The sequence below is a fragment of the Coenobita brevimanus genome, chromosome 34, assembly GCF_032717465.1.
Source record: "Coenobita brevimanus isolate Jiangsu-jjx chromosome 34, ASM3271746v2, whole genome shotgun sequence".
NCBI lineage: Eukaryota > Metazoa > Arthropoda > Malacostraca > Decapoda > Coenobitidae > Coenobita > Coenobita brevimanus.
In genome coordinates, this window is record NC_136987.1 from 9,088,154 (window position 1) to 9,109,031 (window position 20,878).

At 43.6% G+C, this 20,878-nt stretch overlaps 1 protein-coding gene across 1 annotated transcript in view; it reads left to right on the forward strand.

The window, feature by feature from the left end:
* The window catches only part of LOC145396066 (HAUS augmin-like complex subunit 4), a 204,098-nt gene that overhangs the window by 31,093 nt on the left and 152,127 nt on the right, over positions 1-20,878 (forward strand). Inside the window, exon 6 of the mRNA XM_080269531.1 lies at positions 11,182-11,312. Within this exon, the coding sequence (XP_080125657.1) occupies positions 11,182-11,312 (131 nt within the window). The remainder of the gene's footprint in view (positions 1-11,181; positions 11,313-20,878) is intronic.

The window sequence follows — 20,878 nt, forward strand, 5'->3', positions numbered from 1 at the left end:
CACATACGATATTAGGTTAGGTTCATACTTTTTCTTATGATTTTCCTTCACTTCTAGCATTTTGGTTTGGATCAAAAATATTATCTTTGCTTGTTTTGGTTTGAGTCTGGCCCTGAGAGCATCGAAATACGGGACTTTGCATCGAAAAGTAAGGTAGGCAGACCACTCCAAAATGCATCAAAATTTGATTCATCGAATTCTAAACTGTCGAAATTTGAGATTCCACTGTAACTGAAAATATTAACAAGTAGCCTTGGACCAGGACCGACCAAAAGATGATGACTAAGGACCGAGCAAAGGACATGATACGGATGGCGACGTGGAATGTAAAGGATGCAAATGATGAGGTGAAAGAGAGAGAGATTGTCCAGGTGCTTGAGGGTGCAAAAGTGGATGTACGTGGATTAACTGAAACTAAATGGAGAGGAGTGAGTGTGAGAGAATGGGAGTATGGATGGGGTATGTGTGCAGGAGTAAGTGAGAATGAGAGGGCAAAAGAAGGAGTGTGTATTGTTGTGAGTAGCAGATGGAAGGAGAATATAAGAGAGTATGGATCACATGGCTCAAGGATTGTGTGAGTAAGATTGAAAGTTGGACTACAGATGTGGGCGATTGTGTGCGTGTATGCGCCAACGCAAGATCGTGCAAGCAGAGTGAGAGAAGAGTTCTGGACAAATGTGGAGGTGTGCATGGAAAAGTTTGAAAGGAATGAGAGAGTTTTTAATTAGTGATATGAATGGTAAAGTAGGGAATGTGAAGGTGGGTGGAGTAGTTGGTGAGTGGGGTTTGTGCCTGCTGAGATGGATGTGAATGACAGTGCTTTAGTGGATATTTGTGCTGGGAGGGGGTTGGTGGTAGCCAATACCCTCTTCAGTCACAAAATGATCCACAGGTATACATGGCGAGTGATGAGAAGGATGGGTGGTGAAGTGAATGAAAGGAAGGCATTGATTGAATATGTGTGTATGGATGAAAGGCTGCGAAGGGGTGTAATGGATGCAAGAGCATATAGAGGTTGGAGAAATAGAAGAAGGGAAGGACGGGAGGAAGGAGTAGACGTAAGGAGAGTGGAAAGGTTACAAGAGGATGAAATAAAGGCAGAATATAAGAGTGAAGTGGAGGAACAACTGGGTAAATATGGATTGGAGCAGATGGGGAACATGGAAGGTGTGTGCAAGATATTCACAGAAGAAATATGTGCAGCATGTGATCTGGTGTGTGGGGTGAAGAGAAGATGAAAGGGGGTGCAAGGAACAGCATGGTGGAATGAAGAGGTGAGACAGGCTGTGGCACAAAAGAAAAAAGTATATAATTAATGGATGAGAAATAGGAGCGTGGAGGAAGTTGAGAGACAAGAGAGAGAGTTGTATGTAGAAGGGAAGAGAGGTGAAAAGATTAGTAAGAGTAAAAAGAGAGTGGATAAGGAATTTGAGTGTACTGTAAAGTGGAGGAACTGTAAGAAAATGTTCTGGAAAGAGGTAAGGAGAGTTAGACAGGGTGGCAGTGAAGTTAGTAAGGGAGTGAAAGATAAAAGTGGAGAAGGGAAAAAAATGAGCAGATGGAGAGAACACTTTAAGGATTTGTTGAACATAGAGAATGAAAGTAATGCAAGTATAAGTGGTTGGGGAATGGCTAGGAGAAGAAGGGAGGTGAGAAGACAGGAAGAAATCGGTAGGATGGAAGTTGTGGAAGCAATGAAGAAAGTCAAATAGGGGAAAGCCCCTGGAATTGATGGAGTGTGTGGTGAAATGCTGAAGCGTGGGGGAGAGATAGTAGTAGAATGGATGTGGAAGATTGGCCTGGGAGGAAGGTAGAGTCCTTGAGGATTGGAAGTCAGGTATAATTATTCCCTTGTACAAAGAGGAAAAAGAAGTGTATGGTAATCATAGGGGTATTTGTCTTCGTAGTGTAATAGGAAAAGTATATGGTAGGATACTTACTGACAGGGAAATAACAGAGGAATTAGTTGGAGAATGGAAGAGGTTTTGTAGATCAGATATTCATTCTTAGATCTTTAGTGGAAAAGTTTATAGAGAAGGGAAGGAAGCTGTATGTCACCTTCATGGATTTGGCGAAAGCATATGACAGGGTTGATAGACAAGGATTGTGGAAAGTATTAAGAGTATATGGAGTAGATGGGAAGCTGTTGAATGCTGTGAAGAGAATGTATGAGGATGCTAAGGCTTCACTACATGTGGATAGTGAACTGAGTGAATTTTTCTGTTTGGTGGTTGGGTTGAAACAGGGATGTGTCATATCTCCATGGTTGTTCAATCTGTACATTGATAGGGTTATAAACGAGATACAAGGTAGGGCAGTGGATGTTGGAGTGGCCCTAATGAGAGATGGCAGTGTTTGGAAACTCCCTGTACCGTTGTTCGCAGATGATACTGTGTTGTTTAGTGAAGACAAAGGGGAGCTGCAAGGCTTGGTGGATGAGTTTGGGAGAGTGTGTAAGAAATGGAGTCTAAAGGTGAATGTAGGGACGAGTAAAGTTATGGTCTTCGAAAGAAGTGAAGTCAGTGAATGTACAGTGAGGTTGGATGATGAGGAAATGGAAAATGTGAGTACTTTTAAGTACTTGGGTAGTGTGATGAGTAAGGATGGAAGTTTGGAGGGTGAAGTGCTTGAAAGGGTACAACAAGGAAGAAAGATTACTGGTTCCATGAAAGCAGTGATTAGAAACAGGGAAGTGAGCATGGAGGTGAAAAAGTTACTACATGACAGTATTGTGATACCAACTCTAAAGTATGGAAGTTATGCTTGGACATTGTTGGAGGGATACAAGTCAAGAGTGAGAGCATTGGAAATGAGGTATTTGAGAGGAGCCTGTGGAGTCATATGGAGAGACAGACTGACAAATTAGGATGTGAAGGAGCATTGTAGTGTGGATGTGGATGTTATAGGTAGCGTTAGGAGAAACACATATGGGGTGGTTTCGCCATGTGGAGGGGATGGAAAGTGACAGACTGAGTAGGAGAGTGTATGCGAGTGAGGTGGAGGGGTAGAGATGGAGGGGGAGGCCAAGGATGAGATGGAGTGGAGAGGTATATGAGAGAGGGGGGTGTGAGTTGAGAGCAGGGCAGTGAAATGGTGGGGGACAGGGCGACGTGGAGGCGATTTGTTTGTGGCCACCCCATATGGGATTAAGGGGTCTGGCAATAGATAGACAGATAATGCTCATACTCTTTTTTTTTTTTATATCATTCACCGAATGCTCGGCAGTGCAGAGTGACCAGAGCAGTCTGAAACTGCCATCACTTCATGGGGCGACTGTACAAATAATGTTTTCGTAGTACTGTAATGGAATTACAGTAATTAGAATCTTCCAAATTATGAATGAGAAGCTTTGACAAAGGATAAAGTTGCTTTTACCCTGGGATTATTGTCTAAATTTGAAGCAAAACATTATATTCCACCCTCAGCCTAGGATGTTCCAGATCAAATAATTGTTTAGGTCAGCCCCAGTATTGAGACTGGGCTGAGTAACGAGTTTTGGAATGAGTGGTGGGGTTAGTGATTAAAGATGAGGGATGGAGTATCTCAAACATGATGGGATGACAGCTTTATGCAGTTAAGGAACAAAATCTTTGCTGATGTTCTAGAGCTGTGTGAAAGTCTGTGAGCCACATGCTTTGAGGGTATATGTAGATAAGAATTAAATGATTGCTATTGAGAGAATGAGATTCTCAGGGTAAGGTGCCAGTGAAAGAAGAGAGACTAGGACCGATGACCGAATGTAAGTACTGAATCTCATTGCAGTAATAAAAAAGAGATAAATGTGCAAAGGAAATGGAGAGTAGAGTGGTTTAGCAAAGTACGGTCGGTTGCGCTATAGAAGCTTTGATACAAAACGGAAGTCTGAGTATAGAGGATGCACGAAATCCCAGGGGTGTTGTCATGAAGGGACTGTGGTGGGTGTGATGAGTCAGTGAGTATTAACCCTTTAAACGCGGATCGTCGTGTTTGCGACGCTCGGCAAAAAGAACATAACGGCGGAGCGTCGCGTTTGCGATTCTAGTAAATTTTGAATAACCGCGGGCAGGCAGGCTCCAGCTAGTCTTGTCTATCAGTACCACCACCCTTTAGCTACTTTTAGCACACTTGACCTTTGTACCACTGACCTCCGTTGTTGCCAAGTATCGCGTTTTTCCCCCATCCCCCCCCCCCACTACGGCCCCTGCCAGCCTGGCTGTGATACATGGCAGCGCTCTGAGTGCTCAGAACTGTAAATCTACGCTCTCCTCTCACAAGCAGTTTATGCTATTAGGAAACGCTTGTTTCCCCTGTTGTAACACTAGCTTTTTTTCTCACGGTTTGCCCCTGTTTAGCGTCAGTTTACCGCAGGCTTTCAAAGTGACATTATGGCGAGTTCTAGCTCTTCCGAGTCAGTGCAAGCAGCCGACAGGAACGAGAATGAAGTGGTGGGCGTAAGGCAGAATAAAAAGCGCGCCGTGGTGATCTTTTGGGAAGTAATATGATTGAAAATAATGTAGTATACATGTTTTTAGCTGTGAAAATGGAAATGTTTGTTGAGTGATGGGAAGACCGCCGCCGCACTGCATGTCGGCCGTACGCTCCGTTGAATTTAGCCTTATTTTCAGTGCTTATTGTACAAATACGGATTCCTAACTACCTTTACGTTGTAGTATAAAGTTTACTGTGACAGAATGAGGCTGTGGTAGAGGGGAAACCAGGTTGCTGGAGGTGTGAAAGTGAAGATTTGGTTACCCAACTTTGCAAGTCTCCACAAGTCCTTGGGTAGTCCACAAAGGCTCAACACCTGTCTCTGGAGAAAGCTGAATGTAAGTACTATCTGCCATACCAAGTATAATGTTCTAGGGTTAATCTCTGATTTTTGGCGAATATTTTCCTACAGGTACTCAGACCGCGATACAACCCCGCCACTCGGGGGAGAGCGACTCTACACGGCCGCGTTTAAGGAGTTAAGGGTAGTGCACATTGTAAGGGTGGCTGTGTTACTAGAGACAGTGCTTTGTGGAGGGGCATTAGATGATCATACATACATGATAGGCCACATCATCTGATCCTGTGGTGCCCTGTGACGAGCATTGGAGCCCGGGGCTAAGCAAGTTGGTCCTGACATTTAAGATGAGAGTAACCAGCCCCACTCATCCCTGAGTGGCATTACATCAGCAATAAACCCCAACCACCCCTTGGATATAAACCTGCATTGGCTCAGTCTGATTGGAGCACCTTAACCCCTTAACCGCGGGGCATCACTTTCGTGACGCTTGGGAGCAAGGGATCATACCGCAGGGCGTCGCTTTTGTGATTCTGTGTTATTTTGAATTCACCCGGTCTTCCAAGTGGTGGCTTGTATCATCTATCAGTACTGCCAATGTCCAACACTAGTCAGCACTCCTAATCTCATCTGTACTCCCATCCATTGTTGACAATTTAGCCATTTCTCCCTGTTCTTGACTCCCCTCCCTACCCCCCTTCCATTACCCTATTCTCTCGCCTCCCGGCCGTGCTCCGCTGAGTAAATCTTCCCTGGAATTTTTCACTGAATTCATCCATTGAAATAAGCCCTATGCCCTATTCTTATATCAAATAATATATACAAGAAAGAAATAAGGTAAGTGAGAGTGCCATACACCTGGAATTAGGCTAATTATCACCTGACAACACCTCACATGCACTCGTTCGCTAATTTTCGCTGTTTATTTCCCCTTGAAATATGCCTTATAATCTATTTGCTGGTGAATCTCTTGAGTGTGTGGAAGAGTTTTGTTATTTGGGAGACATGTTGTGTGCTGGAGGTGGGGCTGGAGCTAGCTCTGTGGCTAGGGTGAGAAGTGGTTGGAAGAAGTTCAGGGAGCTCTTACCTCTCCTGACATTGAGAGGGCTCTCCCTACGTGCTAAGGGGTCTTTGTATGCAGCATGTGTTAGGAGTGTAATGCTGTATGGCAGTGAGGCCTGGGCAGTGAAGGAGGAAGATATTCGCCGGCTCAGACGTACAGAAATGACAATGATTAGGTGGATGTGCAGTGCGTCCCTGCGTCCAAGGCATGGAGGGGCTGGGTTTACAATGGAAGAGTTGAGAGGTAGGATGGGACTGGAGTGTATTGGTGTTGTGATGAGGAGAGGTAGATTGAGGTGGTTTGGACATGTGGAGAGGATGGGGGATGATCATTGGGTGAGGAAGGTGAGAAGTGTTAATATTGGGGGTGGGGTTATGAGGGGTAGACCGAGAAAGACATGGGATGAGGTCATTAAGTGTGACCTTAGGGTTAAGGGACTGAACAGAGAGGCTGCAATGGATCGTTCAGCGTGGAGAGCCGCCATTAGGTGACCAAGGCCGACACATGCAAGCATGTTGGAGCCTTTAAAAACGAAAACGAAAACGATATGGAGGGAAGGGAGAAGCCTAAGTGATATTTACATTCACCTGGAACTACCTAATTTATAATGTATTGTCTAGATTTCCTGCCAGTCATTTCACTGCTATATATTAGCTGCTGTTAAGAGGCTAACGTTGGCAGCAATAATTTCCCTAGGTAGGCCACCACCCCGGCCCACCCTTATCAGTTCACTTTCATCTTCCAATGTGGAGGTACGTCTGTTTGCTCTTGCTGACTTCAGGGACTTTTCACCCCCATGCAAAGGGCCCTGTGACCTTTACCCCCTACTAAACCTCGTGTGGAAAGAGGTAAAGGGCTGACAATTGATAAAAGAGTGACTACGATCTTTCTATTGAGTAAAACAGTGCAAGTGGAATTGTAAATAATGTGTAAACAGCAAGTGAAAGTAATGAATGTAAATATACGTGAACAGTGGAAAATAGTTTTATAAGTTACTTCAAGTGACAGTGCATAACACAGTGTAAATAAAATAGAAATGTAAATAACGTAAATAAATTAGAGAACGTAAATAGAAATGTAAATGAGTAGTATTATAAGAATACGAGTATATACCCTAGGAGTAATGAAAATGAAAGTTTCACTCTAGCATGTCTGAATACTATGAGTTATGAGAGTGAAGGTGAAAGTGACATTCACTCTCAGTGCTAGTATACAGGACGAGAAAGTGAATGCTACGTATTTTACTGAAAGAAATTGAATCCCTACAGTGACAATAAACTAATACTACTGAAGGAAACTTATGGATAAAGACTGTAGATATATATATAAGTGTTATATAGTAATAGAAATATAAAGTGTTAGGGGTTTTATGAATAATAAATGACAGAATACCAACAGCGAACTAGCACAAGTGGGAAGGTCATACGCGCTCGTAATTTTCATTGCTTTCACAGTGGTTTTTATTTGGAGTATGGGTCCCAAACTACTTGATAATCATAGAGTAGTGTTTATAGTGTTAATATCTGGCTGTGGTAATCATATTACGTGTTGTCGGGAAGTGTAAAGTGGAGACTTCGTTACCCAACTTCAGAGGTCTCCACAAGTCCTACGGTAATCGAAGAAGGCTCAACAAACATCCCAGGAGAAAGCTGAAGGTATGTGCCATATGCATATGTAATTTTGATATTCTAGGACTAATAACTGATTTTTGGCAAATATTTTTTGAGAGTCTGTCGGAGCCCGAATAACCCCGTTGGAGACACAAAACATTGGGAAACATGCCCACGGTGTAAGGGTTAATTACCCACTAAACCACCAGGCACCGAAATATGGTTACATGGTTACTACCCAGCATAGAAAATGGTTTCCTGGTGTATAGGAAACCATTTGGCTTGTCACTCAGTGTATCCTCCTACTTTCTCTATACTCATTTCAAAGCCAAAGGTGGATGTTGCGTATATATATGCAACGACCTATCTTGTTCTCATGTGCCTGAACTCCATTCTTCTGAATTCTTTGCACTCTGGCTTCGGCTTTCCTGTCATTCTCTGACTAAATATATCTGTGCTGTTTACTTATCTCCTAATTCTACTGACTATCAAAAATTCTTTGACTATCTTACTTCTACAATGGAACACAGTCTATCCATTTCTCCTTTCTCTGAAATCTCCATTCTAGGAGATTTCAATGTTCATCACCACCTTTGGCTCTCCTCTTCTTTCACTGATCCACCTGGTGAACTAGCCTACACCTTTTCTATCCGTAATGACCTAGAGCAGGTTGTACAGCACCTTACCCGTATCGCTGACCGCCTTGGAGAGAGCTCCAACATACTCGACCTCTTCCTTACTACTAATCCTTCTGCTTACACTGTTACTCTTTTCTCTCCGTTGGGCTCCTCCAATCACAGCCTTGTTACCTTAACCTGTCTTATCACTCCGGTACGGCCTGCAGACCCTCCAAATAAACGTCGTGTGTGGCACTTTGGAGCTGCGGATTGGGAGGCCCTCAGGCAGTACTTCTTTGATTTTCCCTGGAATGATTATTGCTTTCGTGGCCAGGAGCCATCTGAGTGTGCCTTGCTTATTACGGAGGTTTTTCTCTCAGGCATGGAAGCATACATTCCTTTCTCATATCCTCTGACTAATGCAAGAAAGCCTTGGTTCAATCACGCTTGTTCTAATGCTTTCCGCAACAAGGAGAAGGCTTATAAACGGTACCTGAGCCAACCCACCACTGAATCACATCTTTTATACGTTTCTGCCCGGAATTGTTCTGAGTCTGTTTTTTGCATTGCTAAAAATAATTTCATCTGTACTAAATGCTCCTAACTCTCCAACTCGAATTCTTCCCGCTCCTTCTGGCACCTTGCCAAAAACCATTCTAACAACTTTACCTCATCATCCTTCCCTCCTCTTTTCTACTCTGATGGCTGTGTAGCTATTTCTTCTACTGAAAAGCAGATCTCTTCGCACAGATTTTCTCCTCCAATTCCACCTTAGTCGATTCCGGTGCTGTTCCTCCATCACTTCCCCCCTCTGACTTCCTCATGGCTGACATTAAAATTTCTTCATCTGATGTATTTTCTGCCATTACTGGCCTCAATACTAATGAGGCATTTGGGCCTGATGGAGTCCCTCCTGTTGTTCTCAAGAACTGTGCTTCTGTGCTTATACCCTGCCTAGGCAAGCTCTTTCGCCTTTGTCTGTCAACTTGTACCTTTCCTTCTTGCTGGAAGTTTGCTCTCATTCAGCCAATCCTAAAGATGGGTGACCATTCCCAACCCTCTAACTATCGTCCAATTGCTTTAACATCCTGTATCTCAAAAGTTTTCGAGCCAATTCTTAATAGAAAAATTTTAAATCGTCTTTCCTGTCATAACCTTCTTTCTGATCATCAGTATGGGTTCCGTCAGGGATGCTCCACTGGCGATCTTCTCACCTACCTCTCAGTCTCCTGGTCATCCTCCTTTTGGGACTTTGGCAAAAGCTTTGCCGTTGCATTTGACATCTCTAAGGCTCTTGATCGAGTCTGGCCTAAATTTTTAATTTCCAAACTGCCCTCTTATGGTTTCTATCCTTCTGTCTGTGCCTTCATCTCTAGCTTCCTTTCTGGTCATTGTATAGCCGCAGTTGTAGACGGCCATCGTTCTTCTCCTAGATCTACCAACAGTGTTCCTCAGGGCTCTGTCCTATCACCAACTCTCTTCCCTTTATTCATCAATGACTTTCTAAGCTGTAGATAGAGAGAGAGAGAGAGACTTTCTAAGCTGTACATCTAACCCTATGCATTCTTATGCTGATGACTCCACCCTTCACCTTTCCATTCGGTTCCTGCAACGTCCATCTCAGCAGTTACATCAACAGACAAGGGATGAGGCTATAGCACACCTAATGTCTGACTTGGCTCGTATCTCTGACTGGGGTAAAAATAATCTGGTTGTTTGTAATGCATCAAAGACTCAGTTTTTACACCTATCAACCCAACAAAATCTTCCACAGGTATAAATAGTCAGCTTAATCCTGCATCATCCTTGAACATGCTTGGGGTTTCATTTACTCGGGATTTATCTTGGAAAGATCATAGTACATCTCTTGTAAAATCTGCTTCCAAGTGATTAGGTGTGCTAAGCCAGCTCCGTTCCTTCTTTACCCCTGCACAGTTGTTGACTCTATACAGGGGTTTTATCTGCCCCTGTGTGGAGTACAACTCTCATGTGTGGGGAGGCTCCCCACATACAGCTCTTCTCAATAGGGCTTTTCGTCTCATTAACGCTCCTCCTCTTACTGACTCCCTTCAACCTCTGTCTCTTCGTCGCACTATTGCATCTTTATCTCTTTTCTATGACTACTTCAATGGTCACTGCTCCTCTGAACTGTCTGCATGCATTCCTGCACCTTTGCAATGGGCGCATAGCACCCGTCTAGCAGCAAACACTCATCTCTTTTCTGTCCAACTCTCTAATGCAAGAGTTAACCGTTATTCGTAGTCCTTCATTTATGCAACAGGTCAACTCTGGAACTGTCTCCCTCTGTGTATATTTCCTGCTTCCTATGATCTCCAGTCTTTCAAATGCAGTGTGTCCAGGCATCTTGAAATGATCGGATCTTGAATTTGGATCTCTCGTATTTTGTTTTTCTCTTGGAAGGAACAACAGTTGCTGGCTCGCGGCCTTTGGTTCCTTTTTCCTCGCATTAAAAAAAAAAAAAAAAGTCATCCACAGGGAGAAGGGAGAGGAAAGAAAAGAAAGAAAAACAGACATAAAAGGAAGGAAGGAAGAGAGGAACTGGCAGCCTCCTGAGAGCAGTACTTCATTGAGTGAGTGGATGGTGAGTGCCCCCACCTACCACTAGGATGATTTATAGATGCTTTAATTAATAGCATAGGTAGGCAAGCAGGTCATGTTAGGTAAAGTGTAGAAAGGTATTGGTGTGGGTGAAGAGGGATATTATTTGATAATGGGGAAGGTGGGACTGAAAAAGCAGTTTCATTGGTGATGACCTCCTTAAGGTTGTCATTTATGCAGTTGCTTCTTGGTCTTAAATACTGTGTAACACGAGTTGACTATTAAAAATCGTATCCACATCTGAAATTAACATTTGCAAGAACTCTGGAAAGTAATTAGATGATAGTAATGCCTGGTTAAGTTCCCTGCTTATAGAAAATCTCAGTTGTACCATGGCCATCCCAAGAAGTGAGTTTCTTAAGAAAAAACTTGGCATTGTTATATAAGACTAGTTGATTTCTGTATACTGTAAAAATAAATCTTTGGTTGAGCTAGAAAAAGTATTGAAAGCAGCTTAGGAAATCTGGTGTACAGTATGACCCATTTTATTGCTTATTTTTGTGGCAGGGTTCCTAACTTTTGACATACTGGAAGTGGAGAAAATAGTGAAGCAACTGGAGGATACTAAACAAAGGATGGCAGAGGAGAGAAACAAGCTTGTCCACACCTCTGTCCAAACTGACTGTCTCTCACAACAGGTGAGTAAGGAGTACTGAGTGCATTATTAAATATGAGGTGGCAAAGTGGAAGACATACTCGCAGTCTTTTGTAGCAACGTCATTATTAAATCGTATTATAGATGACACCAGAAATGTTACTTTTCCACCTCATTGTGTGATGGAGAACAGAATATTATGCAATCTGACATCCAGTTCCTGTCATCATAGGTGTTTTAAACTTGACCATACCTAACGTAACTATTTCTTATCATCACTGATATCCTTAGATAGAGATGTTCAGTTTCATCCAACTAGGATTTTACCCAAGCTGCCTAAGTTATCATCTTAGATATTGGATGGGTGGAATCACAGATGACTTGTGCTCTGCTTGGCTTGTACAGTAGAATAGACCCACACAACATAGCACACATAATGGAGCACAGCGCAGGACATGCTACACGGAGATGCAGACACAACATCAAGGGTGTAGGGAATTTATAGGACAGCCACATAGGGGCAATTGCTTATCTGCAGTCAAAGAGGAGAGAGAGAGAGAGCATGTGTGATGCGTGTGCGTGTGTGTGCACCAGACAGGCGAAGAAGCCTTTCCAACTTAGATAGTACCCCTGTACTGGTCACCAAATCCCAACCTGATTTAGCCACGCCCCACCCCACTGCCAACCAATCATACGCATTCAGGAGAGAAGAGAGTGGGCTGGATTTCTTCGCCATGTCTCGCTGTCACAGCTATAGTTGTGCTGTGTGCTTCTGTTGTAAAATGACGGGTATTGTATGTTAGTATAGGCTATAGCACAGAATCACATGCCTTTCATACTGAGATGTTCTCTAACAGAGAAAACATTAGTTTCAGAATGTATGTGAACTGTGGAAGTACAGCAGTACTGGTGCAGCCAGTAATGATACTTAAAGAACTGTTCTGTATGGTCTGCAAGATGCTGTAATGGGTGTTAGATACAAGGGGGGGCCCATGCTGAGGATGCACAAGATTTCTCAGATCTGATAAGGCATAATGTTCGTTGAGTAGGCAGTGTTTCTCCTTGTTGCCCAAAGTGTCCAAAGGACATCAGCACTTAATGTCTTGCCTGTGGCTCTTGAAGGTGTGTCCAGTTTCATTTGTCACTTCAGGGATCATAGTGGAGGGGGCGTGTGGCACAGGAACATCATTAAGTGTGATGTTAGCAGTGTATCTGTGCTTGTAATTGTTACTGGTGGTTACTGTATTGGTGGATTTGGCTGGAGCAGTTGTCAGCCTCCCTCCCTCCCTTCCTCCTTCTCATCTTCAAAAAGACATACATTCATTTGTTTTATACAGTAAGCTTTATATAATTATACTCTCTCTCTCTCTCTCTCTCTCTCTCTCTAGATATGGCATATTATATATATGCATATATACAGTACCTTCACATCCAGTATGTGTTTGGCCAGTACTATTTTCATCCAGTATGGTCGGCAAAAAAAAAAGAAGAAAAAACAAAAATTATTATTGTAGTACGGATTTGTTGGGCTAGTATGGATTGACCACGCAGAGTGGGCCAAATCCGAGGAGTTCTTCTCTATTACTGATGTGCTGCGTCCAGTACCATTACCCGGGCGTGCGCAGTATGATGGGCAACGCAGAGGAACGTCTCCCTAGCACTGCCACACCAGTCCGGTACGCCTTCCTCGTGACTCGTGACATGTGCCAGTCAAATTGCAATATTGCATTTCCCCCTGATGACGAAGACAACGATGTGTCGATGTGTGACTGAGGGATTTATGAGGGAGGTTGAGGCAGAGAGGCCTCCTCAGGATCCTGAATGCACCCCTCCAGGGGGTCAGTAGGACCTCTTACAGCCTCTGAATCCCCTCCCCCCTCCCCCCAAGCCCATCACCACTCACCTTAAAGGTTGGTAAAATCTTAGTTGTGTCAAAATGTACTAAAGTTGAATTTAGGGGGTCTTTTTCAAGGCTTGTCTGACATTACTAATTTTTCTCATAAGGTCCGTTGTTTGTTCAATATGGAATTAGTCCACTACGGTAGTACTATCTGACAAAAATACCATACTGGATGCGAGGATACTGTATACATTGAGTCCTTGAAGCACAAAAACTCGAAGTACGAATTTGCAGTGGTATGAAAGCAATAAATGTAGGACAAATTCCACAATACGAAAGTATCTGTCTGGATGGTACGAAAAACGATACGAGAGGAAATACAAAAAATTCAAATTGGGCGCGCTGCACAGCTCCGCTCTCGCTTGCGGTTAGAAAACAAACTAACCCCTCTCTGGTAAACACATTTTTGCCCGCTTCCCAGTCAAGTCACATCCATCCACTCCTCTCAGCTTCGCTGCACATTACGCTGTTTTTCGCTGTTCTTCATCTTTCGTATTTTCACCGTGCCTCCCCGGCGCCCTGCATACTCTCCAGCATCCAAGGAACCAGGTGCAAAGAAGAAACAGCATCGTACTCTTACTCTTGAGAGGAAATTGGAAATACAGTAGTTACTGTAGATTGATTTATTTACTGGTAAATGTACAGTGAAAGACACAACTATCTTCCCAGTTCAGCCGGAAGAAAATTTACACCAGGTGAAATACAGTGAAAACCCTGTTTCTACTAGTGCGTGTTTCAAATGGTTCGATTTTTCCACGCTATATTTGTCAGACTTTGGGAAGATACATGTGTCTTTCATTGTACACATGAAGCAGCAGAAAGACCTTACCAGTTCAATGTATAATCCTCCAGCTTGTTTCTGTAATTTTCTGACAACTTTCAGTTTGGCAAATTACTTTTTCTTGCTAAAAAAATTTCCTCCCCGTTATTATCGTCTCTTTCCCCTGTGATTGTTTCCAGCATGGTGGAAGAAACTCACCGTGCTCAAAGGTGGATATCATTTCCCAATTTCCCAACTTTGAGACAATAGGCAGGATGAGGGTGGGGAAGGCAGCAGGTGTGTCTGGGTTGACTACTGAAATGTTGAAGGCCTCAGGCGATGTAAGGGTGAGTTTAGTCACTGACCTGATAAATAGGATTATTTATGAGTGTGTTGTTCCAGATGATTGGCTGAAGAGTGTAATTGTAAATGTGCATAAAGGGAAGGGTGATGCCCTGGAAAGAGGAAATTATAGAGGTATAAAGCTTTTAGATCAGATAATGAAGGTAGTGGAGAGAGTTTTAGAAGGTATGATTAGAGAAAGAGTGAATATTGATGAGATGCAGTTTGGGTTTATGCCAGGTAGGGGGACCACTGATGCTATATTCATTGTTCGACAGCTTCAGGAAAAATATATTGGTAGGAGAAGGGATCTTTATTTTGTTTTTGTTGATTTGGAAAAGGCCTTTGACAGAGTCCCTAGAGAGGTGGTGAAATGGGCAATGAGAAAGCTTGGCTTGGAGAAGTGGGTTGTTAGGGTGGTTATGGCTATGTATGTGGGTGCTCGCACCCAGGTAAGAGTGAATGGAGATTTGAGTGATGAGTTTTCCGTGAATGTTGGTGTGCATCAGGGGTCAGTCTTGAGTCCCATGTTGTTTATCATGGTACTTGAAGCCCTTTCACGTGACTTTAGAAACGGACCCCCGTGGGAGTTGTTGTATGCTGATGATTTGGTGTTGATTGCAGAGAACGAAAGGGAGGTGGAGGAAAAGGTTTAGGAAGTGGAGAGATGGTATGGGGCAGAAGGGTTTAAGGGTAAATGCAGGTAAAACAAAAGTGATGATAACTAGGGTTGGTGGCAGTACTGTCAAAGATGAGGGAGTGTGGCCATGTGCAGTTTGCCACAAGGGCGTGGGAAGTAATTCCATCTTGTGCAGTGTGTGTGATAAATGGGTGCATAAGAGATGTAGTGGTATCAGAGGTAGACTGCGAGATAATGCTGATTTTATGTGTATGGCGTGTCGAGGTGAGCAGGTGGAGATTGTCAGACGTGAAAGGATTGAACTTGCTGGTGAATCTCTTGAGTGTCTTGAAGAGTTTTGTTACTTAGGAGACATGTTGTGTGCTGGTGGTGGGGCTGGAGCTAGCTCTGTGGCTAGGGTGAGAAGTGGTTGGAAGAAGTTCAGGAAGCTCTTGCCTCTCCTGACATTGAGAGGACTCTACCTACGTGCTAAGGGGTCTTTGTATGCAGCATGTGTTAGGAGTGTAATGCTGTATGGTAGTGAGACCTGGGCAGTGAAGGAGGAAGATATTCGCCGGCTCAGACGTATGGAAATGATAATGATTAGGTGGATGTGCAGTGCGTCCCTGCGTCCAAGGCCTGGAGGGGCTGGGTTTACGTTGGAAGAGTTGAGAGGTAGGATGGGACTGGAGTGTATTGGTGTTGTGATGAGGAGAGGTAGATTGAGATGGTTTGGACATGTGGAGAGGATGGGGGATGATAATTGGGTGAGGAAGGTGAGAAGTGTTAATATTGGGGGTGGGGTTATGAGGGGTAGACCGAGAAAGACATGGGACAAGGTCATTAAGTGTGACCTCAGGGTTAAGGGACTGAACAGAGAGGCTGCAATGGATTGTGCAGCGTGGAGAGCTGCCATTAGGTGACCAAGGCCAACACATACAAGCATGTTGGAGCCTTTAAAAACGAAAACGAAAACGAGGTTAGGTTAGTTTAAATTTATTAGGTACAGATAAGCTCGGTTAGGCCAGGTTTAGTTAAACACTTGAGGAAGAACAGTCCTTGCCACCATTATGTTAATGACATAAACAAGAGTTGTCACACCGGAACAGCTAAAAATGACAGGGAAACAGATTTAATAAGAAATGGTAATGTATTTACCAACCCAGAAATAATCTGAAAAATATAACAGACGGAAGAACTGATTTGGTAAGATGCTTTTACTGCTTAAAGTAAAACATATGTTTAGCCCCCTCAATGGCTGTGGGTTCAGATATTTGCGTGCTCTTGTGGTCGGCCTTGGGACCATTTTTTCAAAGTTCTAAAATAAATTTCTTTTTCTTACATATGTGAAAAGACTAGTCTGGCACACCTGGCTTTTTTTTTTTTTTTAATTATTTTTTCCCCTAAACCCATCCTGTGATTTGGTATGATTCGTGTAAGAATTAATAAAATTAGGATGCGTGTAACATCAGCATGTATACATCCGCCGAAAACATCTGGGACACAGTGAACTGTGAACGCCAGACTGCTTGAGGTGGTAGAGTAGGGTCATGTAAACACACCAGTGACCCTCATTCCCTTCCCATAATTGTTTGCAGTTTTTTTTAGCTCACCCTAACTCAACGTCACTGACACCAGTACAGTAAGGCGTTGTTCAGGGCCAGCAGCTATGAAAGCGATAATGGAATACATTATTGTTTGTATCAGTCCTCTCTCTTTCACACATACACATAAGAACAAACAAAAGAATGAGCAGTAAATGTACACTAACTCTAAGGAGCAGAAATAACTGTGCTCAGTCGGTCTGAAATATATTGGGAAGAGTGATACTGAACGAAGAATGTGGAACTGAATGCTAACCTACGAGAACATGTGGGACAAAAGAGTAATTTTTTCTAATTAGCCAACATTTTTGTTCCATATCATCTCTTAAAATTGTAAAACCCATAATCTTTCGTGTAAGCATGCAGCCTAAAGACCATACCAATTCAGTTCATATTCCTTTAGTTTGTCTTCTATATTTTTCTGACTATTTTGAGAGTGGTAAATTATGTTCTCTTGCTGAAAGAAACTTACTCAAAATTAGAGCGCATGGAACATAAGCATGTAAACATAGGCGTGGAGTGATGAGATTGCCTGACGGATGGGATGGTAGAGTAGGGTCATGTACACACACCAGTGACCTTCGTTCCCTTCCCGTAATTGTTCGCAGTTTTTTATAATGCCCTAACTCAGCGCCATTCACACCGAAACATTGAAGTGTTGTTCAAGGCCGGCAGCTATGAAGGGGTTAATGGAATACTGTATGAAAAATTCAAAATGGGCGTGGTGCATAGTGCTGCACTTGCTTGCCGAAGGAAAATGAACTAACCCCTCTCCGGTAAACAAATTTTTGTGTGCTTCTGAGTTGAGTCCACGTCCCCCCTCACAGCCTCGCTGTATGTGAGGATATTTTCGCAGCCCTTCACCTTTTTGTATTGTTTCGCCATTCCTCCCAAGCGCCCTGGATCGTCTCCAGCACTGGGGGAGCCCGCTGGAAAGAAGGAGCAGCACCGTACTCTAATTCTGGAAAGGAAATTGGAATACTCCCCCAATATCCCTGCTTGTCGTAAAAGGCGACTAAAAGGGTTGGTGGAGGGTTAGTGCCCCTCCCCGGAAAACAACTAACTAAAAAAACAAGCAATAAGCCTCGGACAAGGACTGACCAAACGTTGACGACCAAGGACCGGACAAAGGACATTGCAATTGGAATGTGGAATGTAAGGGGAGCAAATGATGAGGTGAAAGAGAGAGAGATTGTCCAGGTGCTTGAGGATGCGAAAGTGGATGTATGTGGAATAACTGAAACAAAATGGAGAGGAGAAAGTGTGAGAGAATGGGAGTATGGATGGGGTATATGTGCAGGAGTAGGTGAGAATGAGAGGGCAAAGGAAGGAGTATGTATAGTTGTGAGTAAAAGATGGAAGAGGAGCATAAGACAGTATGGATCAGTTGGATCAAGGATTGTGTGGGTAAAGTTGAAAGTTGGAATACAAATGTGGGCGATTGTGTGTGTGTATGCGCCAACGCAAGATCGTGCTAGAAGAGTGAGAGAAGAGTTCTGGACAAATGTAGAAGTGTGCATGGAAAAGTTTGGAAGGAATGATAGAGTGTTTTTGATTGGTGATATGAATGGTAAAATTGGGAATGTGAAGGTGGATGGAATAGTTGGTGAGTGATGTGTGCCTGCTGTGATAGATGAGAATGGGAGTGCGTTAGTGGACATTTGTGCTGGGAGGGGGTTGGTGATAGCCAATACCCTCTTCAGGCATAAAATGATCCACAGGTATACATGGCGAGTGATGAGAAGGGTGGGTGGTGAATTGAGTGAAGGGAAGGCAATGATTGATTATGTGTGTGTGGATGAAAGGATGCGAAGATGTATATTGGATGCAAGAGTTTATAGAGGTTGGGGGAGTGGACTTTCTGACCACTACTTGGTGGTGGCCAGAGTTAAAGTTCAAGTAAGATGGAGGAATAGAAGAAGGGAAGGACGAGAGGAAGGAGTAGTTGCAAGGAGAGTGGAAAGGTTACAAGAGGATGAGAAAAAGGCAGAGTATAAGAGAGAAGTGGAGGAACGATTGGGCAAATATGAGTTGGAGAAGATGGGGGACGTGGAGGGTGTGTGTAGAATATTTACAGAAGAAATATGTGCAGCATGTGATATGGTGTGTGGAAGGAAGAGAAGACGGAGGGGGGTGCAAGGAACAGCGTGGTGGACTGAAGAGGTGAAACGGGCTGTGGCACAAAAGAAGAAAGCATACAATGAATGGATGAGAAATAGGGGCGTGGAAGAAGTTGAGAGGCGGAAGAGAGAGTTATATGTAGAAAGAAAGAGAGAGGTGAAAAGATTAGTAAGAGAGAGTAAGAAGAGAGTGGATGAGGAATTTGGAAGGAATTTGAGTGTAAAGTGGAGGGACTGTAAGAAAATGTTCTGGAAAGAGGTGAAAAGAGTAAGACAGGGTGGAAGTGAAGTTAGCAGGGGAGTGAAAGATAAAAATGGTAGATTACTAGTGGAGAAGGGAGAAAAAGTGAGGAGATGGAGAGAACACTTTAAGGAATTGTTGAACGTGGAGGATGGAAGTAATGCTAGTATAAGTGGCTGGGGAATGGCTGGAAGAAGGAGGGAGGTGAGAAGACAGGAAGAAATCAGTAGGATAGAAGTTGTGGAAGCAATGAAGAAAGTTAAATCGGGGAAAGCCCCAGGAATTGATGGAGTGTGTGGTGAAATGCTGAAGCATGGGGGAGAGATAGTAGTAGAATGGATGTGGAAGATGTGCGCATTGGCCTGGGAGGAAGGTAGAGTCCCGGAGGATTGGAAGTCAGGTATAATTATTCCCTTGTACAAAGGAAAAGGGGAAAAAGAAGTGTGTGGTAATCATAGGAGCATTTGTCTTCTTAGTATAATAGGAAAAGTATATGGTAGGATATTTATTGACAGAGTTAGAGAAAGAACAGAGAAATTAGTTGGAGAAGAACAGGGAGGCTTTAGTAAGGGAAGAGGTTGTGTAGATCAGATATTCATTCTCACATCTTTAGTGGAAAAGTTTCTAGAGAAGGGAAAGAAGTTGTATGCGGCTTTCATGGATTTGGAGAAAGCATATGACAGGGTGGATAGACTAGGATTGTGGAAAGTGTTAAGAATATATGGAATAGATGGGAAGTTGTTGAATGCTGTGAAGAGTATGTACGATGGTGCGAAGGCTGCAGTGCGTGTGGATGGTGAACTAAGTGAATTTTTCTCTTTGAAAGTTGGGTTGAAACAGGGATGTGTCATGTCTCCGTGGTTGTTCAATCTGTACATGGATGGGGTAATAAAAGAGGTACAAGGTAGGGTAGTGGATGTTGGAGTGGCCCTGGTGAGAGAGGATAGTGTTTGGAAACTCCCTGTACTGTTGTTTCCAGATGATACCGTGTTGTTGAGTGAAGACGAAGGGGAGCTGCAAGGCTTGGTGGATGAGTTTGAGAGAGTGTGTAAGAAACGGAATCTAAAGGTGAATGTAGGGAAGAGTAAAGTGATGGTCCTTGAGAGAGGTGAAGTCAGTGAATGTACAGCGAGGTTGGATGGTGAGGAATTGGAAAATGTGAGTACGTTTAAGTACTTGGGTAGTGTGATGAGTAAGGATGGAGGTTTGGAGGGTGAAGTGCTTGAAAGGGTACAGCAGGGAAGAAAGGTTGCTGGTTCTTTGAAAGCAGTGATAAGAAACAGGGAAGTGAGCATGGAAGTGAAAAAGTTACTACATGACAGTATTGTGATATCAACTCTAACGTACGGAATTGAAGCTTGGACGTTGTTGGAAGGACACAAGTCAAGAGTGAGAGCAGTGGAAATGAGTTATTTAAGAGGAGCCTGTGGAGTCACATGGAGAGACAGGCTGACGAATGAGGATATAAAGGAGCGTTGTGGTGTTGATGTGGATGTGATAGGAAGCGTTATGAGGAACACACTGAGGTGGTTTGGCCATGTGGAGAGGATGGAGGGTGAAAGACTGACGAAGAGAGTGTATGTGAGTGAGGTGGAGGGGGAAAGAGGGAGGGGGAGGCCGAGGATGAGATGGAGAGATGGGGTGGAGAGGTATATGAGAGAGGGGGGTGTGAGTTGGGAGCAGGGGAGTGAAATTGCGGGGGACAGGGCGACTTGGAGGCAATTTGTTTGTGGCCACCCCAAACGGGATTGAGGCGTCTGGCAATAGATAGATAGATAGAAATTGGAAATTATAAGACCCCACGAGGAGAGGCAGGGAGTCTCGGAGATTGGGCGTGCTGTAGGCCTTGCTGTTTCCACCATTGGAACTGTGACGAAGAAAAAGGAGATGTTCAAGAATATGGCCATCTCCTTCTCTACACTTGTATACAGGTATTGCTTACTTCTTAATAGGGGGGGGGGGTTAAGTATAGTTGGGAGTCCGAGGGGGTCCTGGAATGCATCCCCCCATTTATATGTATATT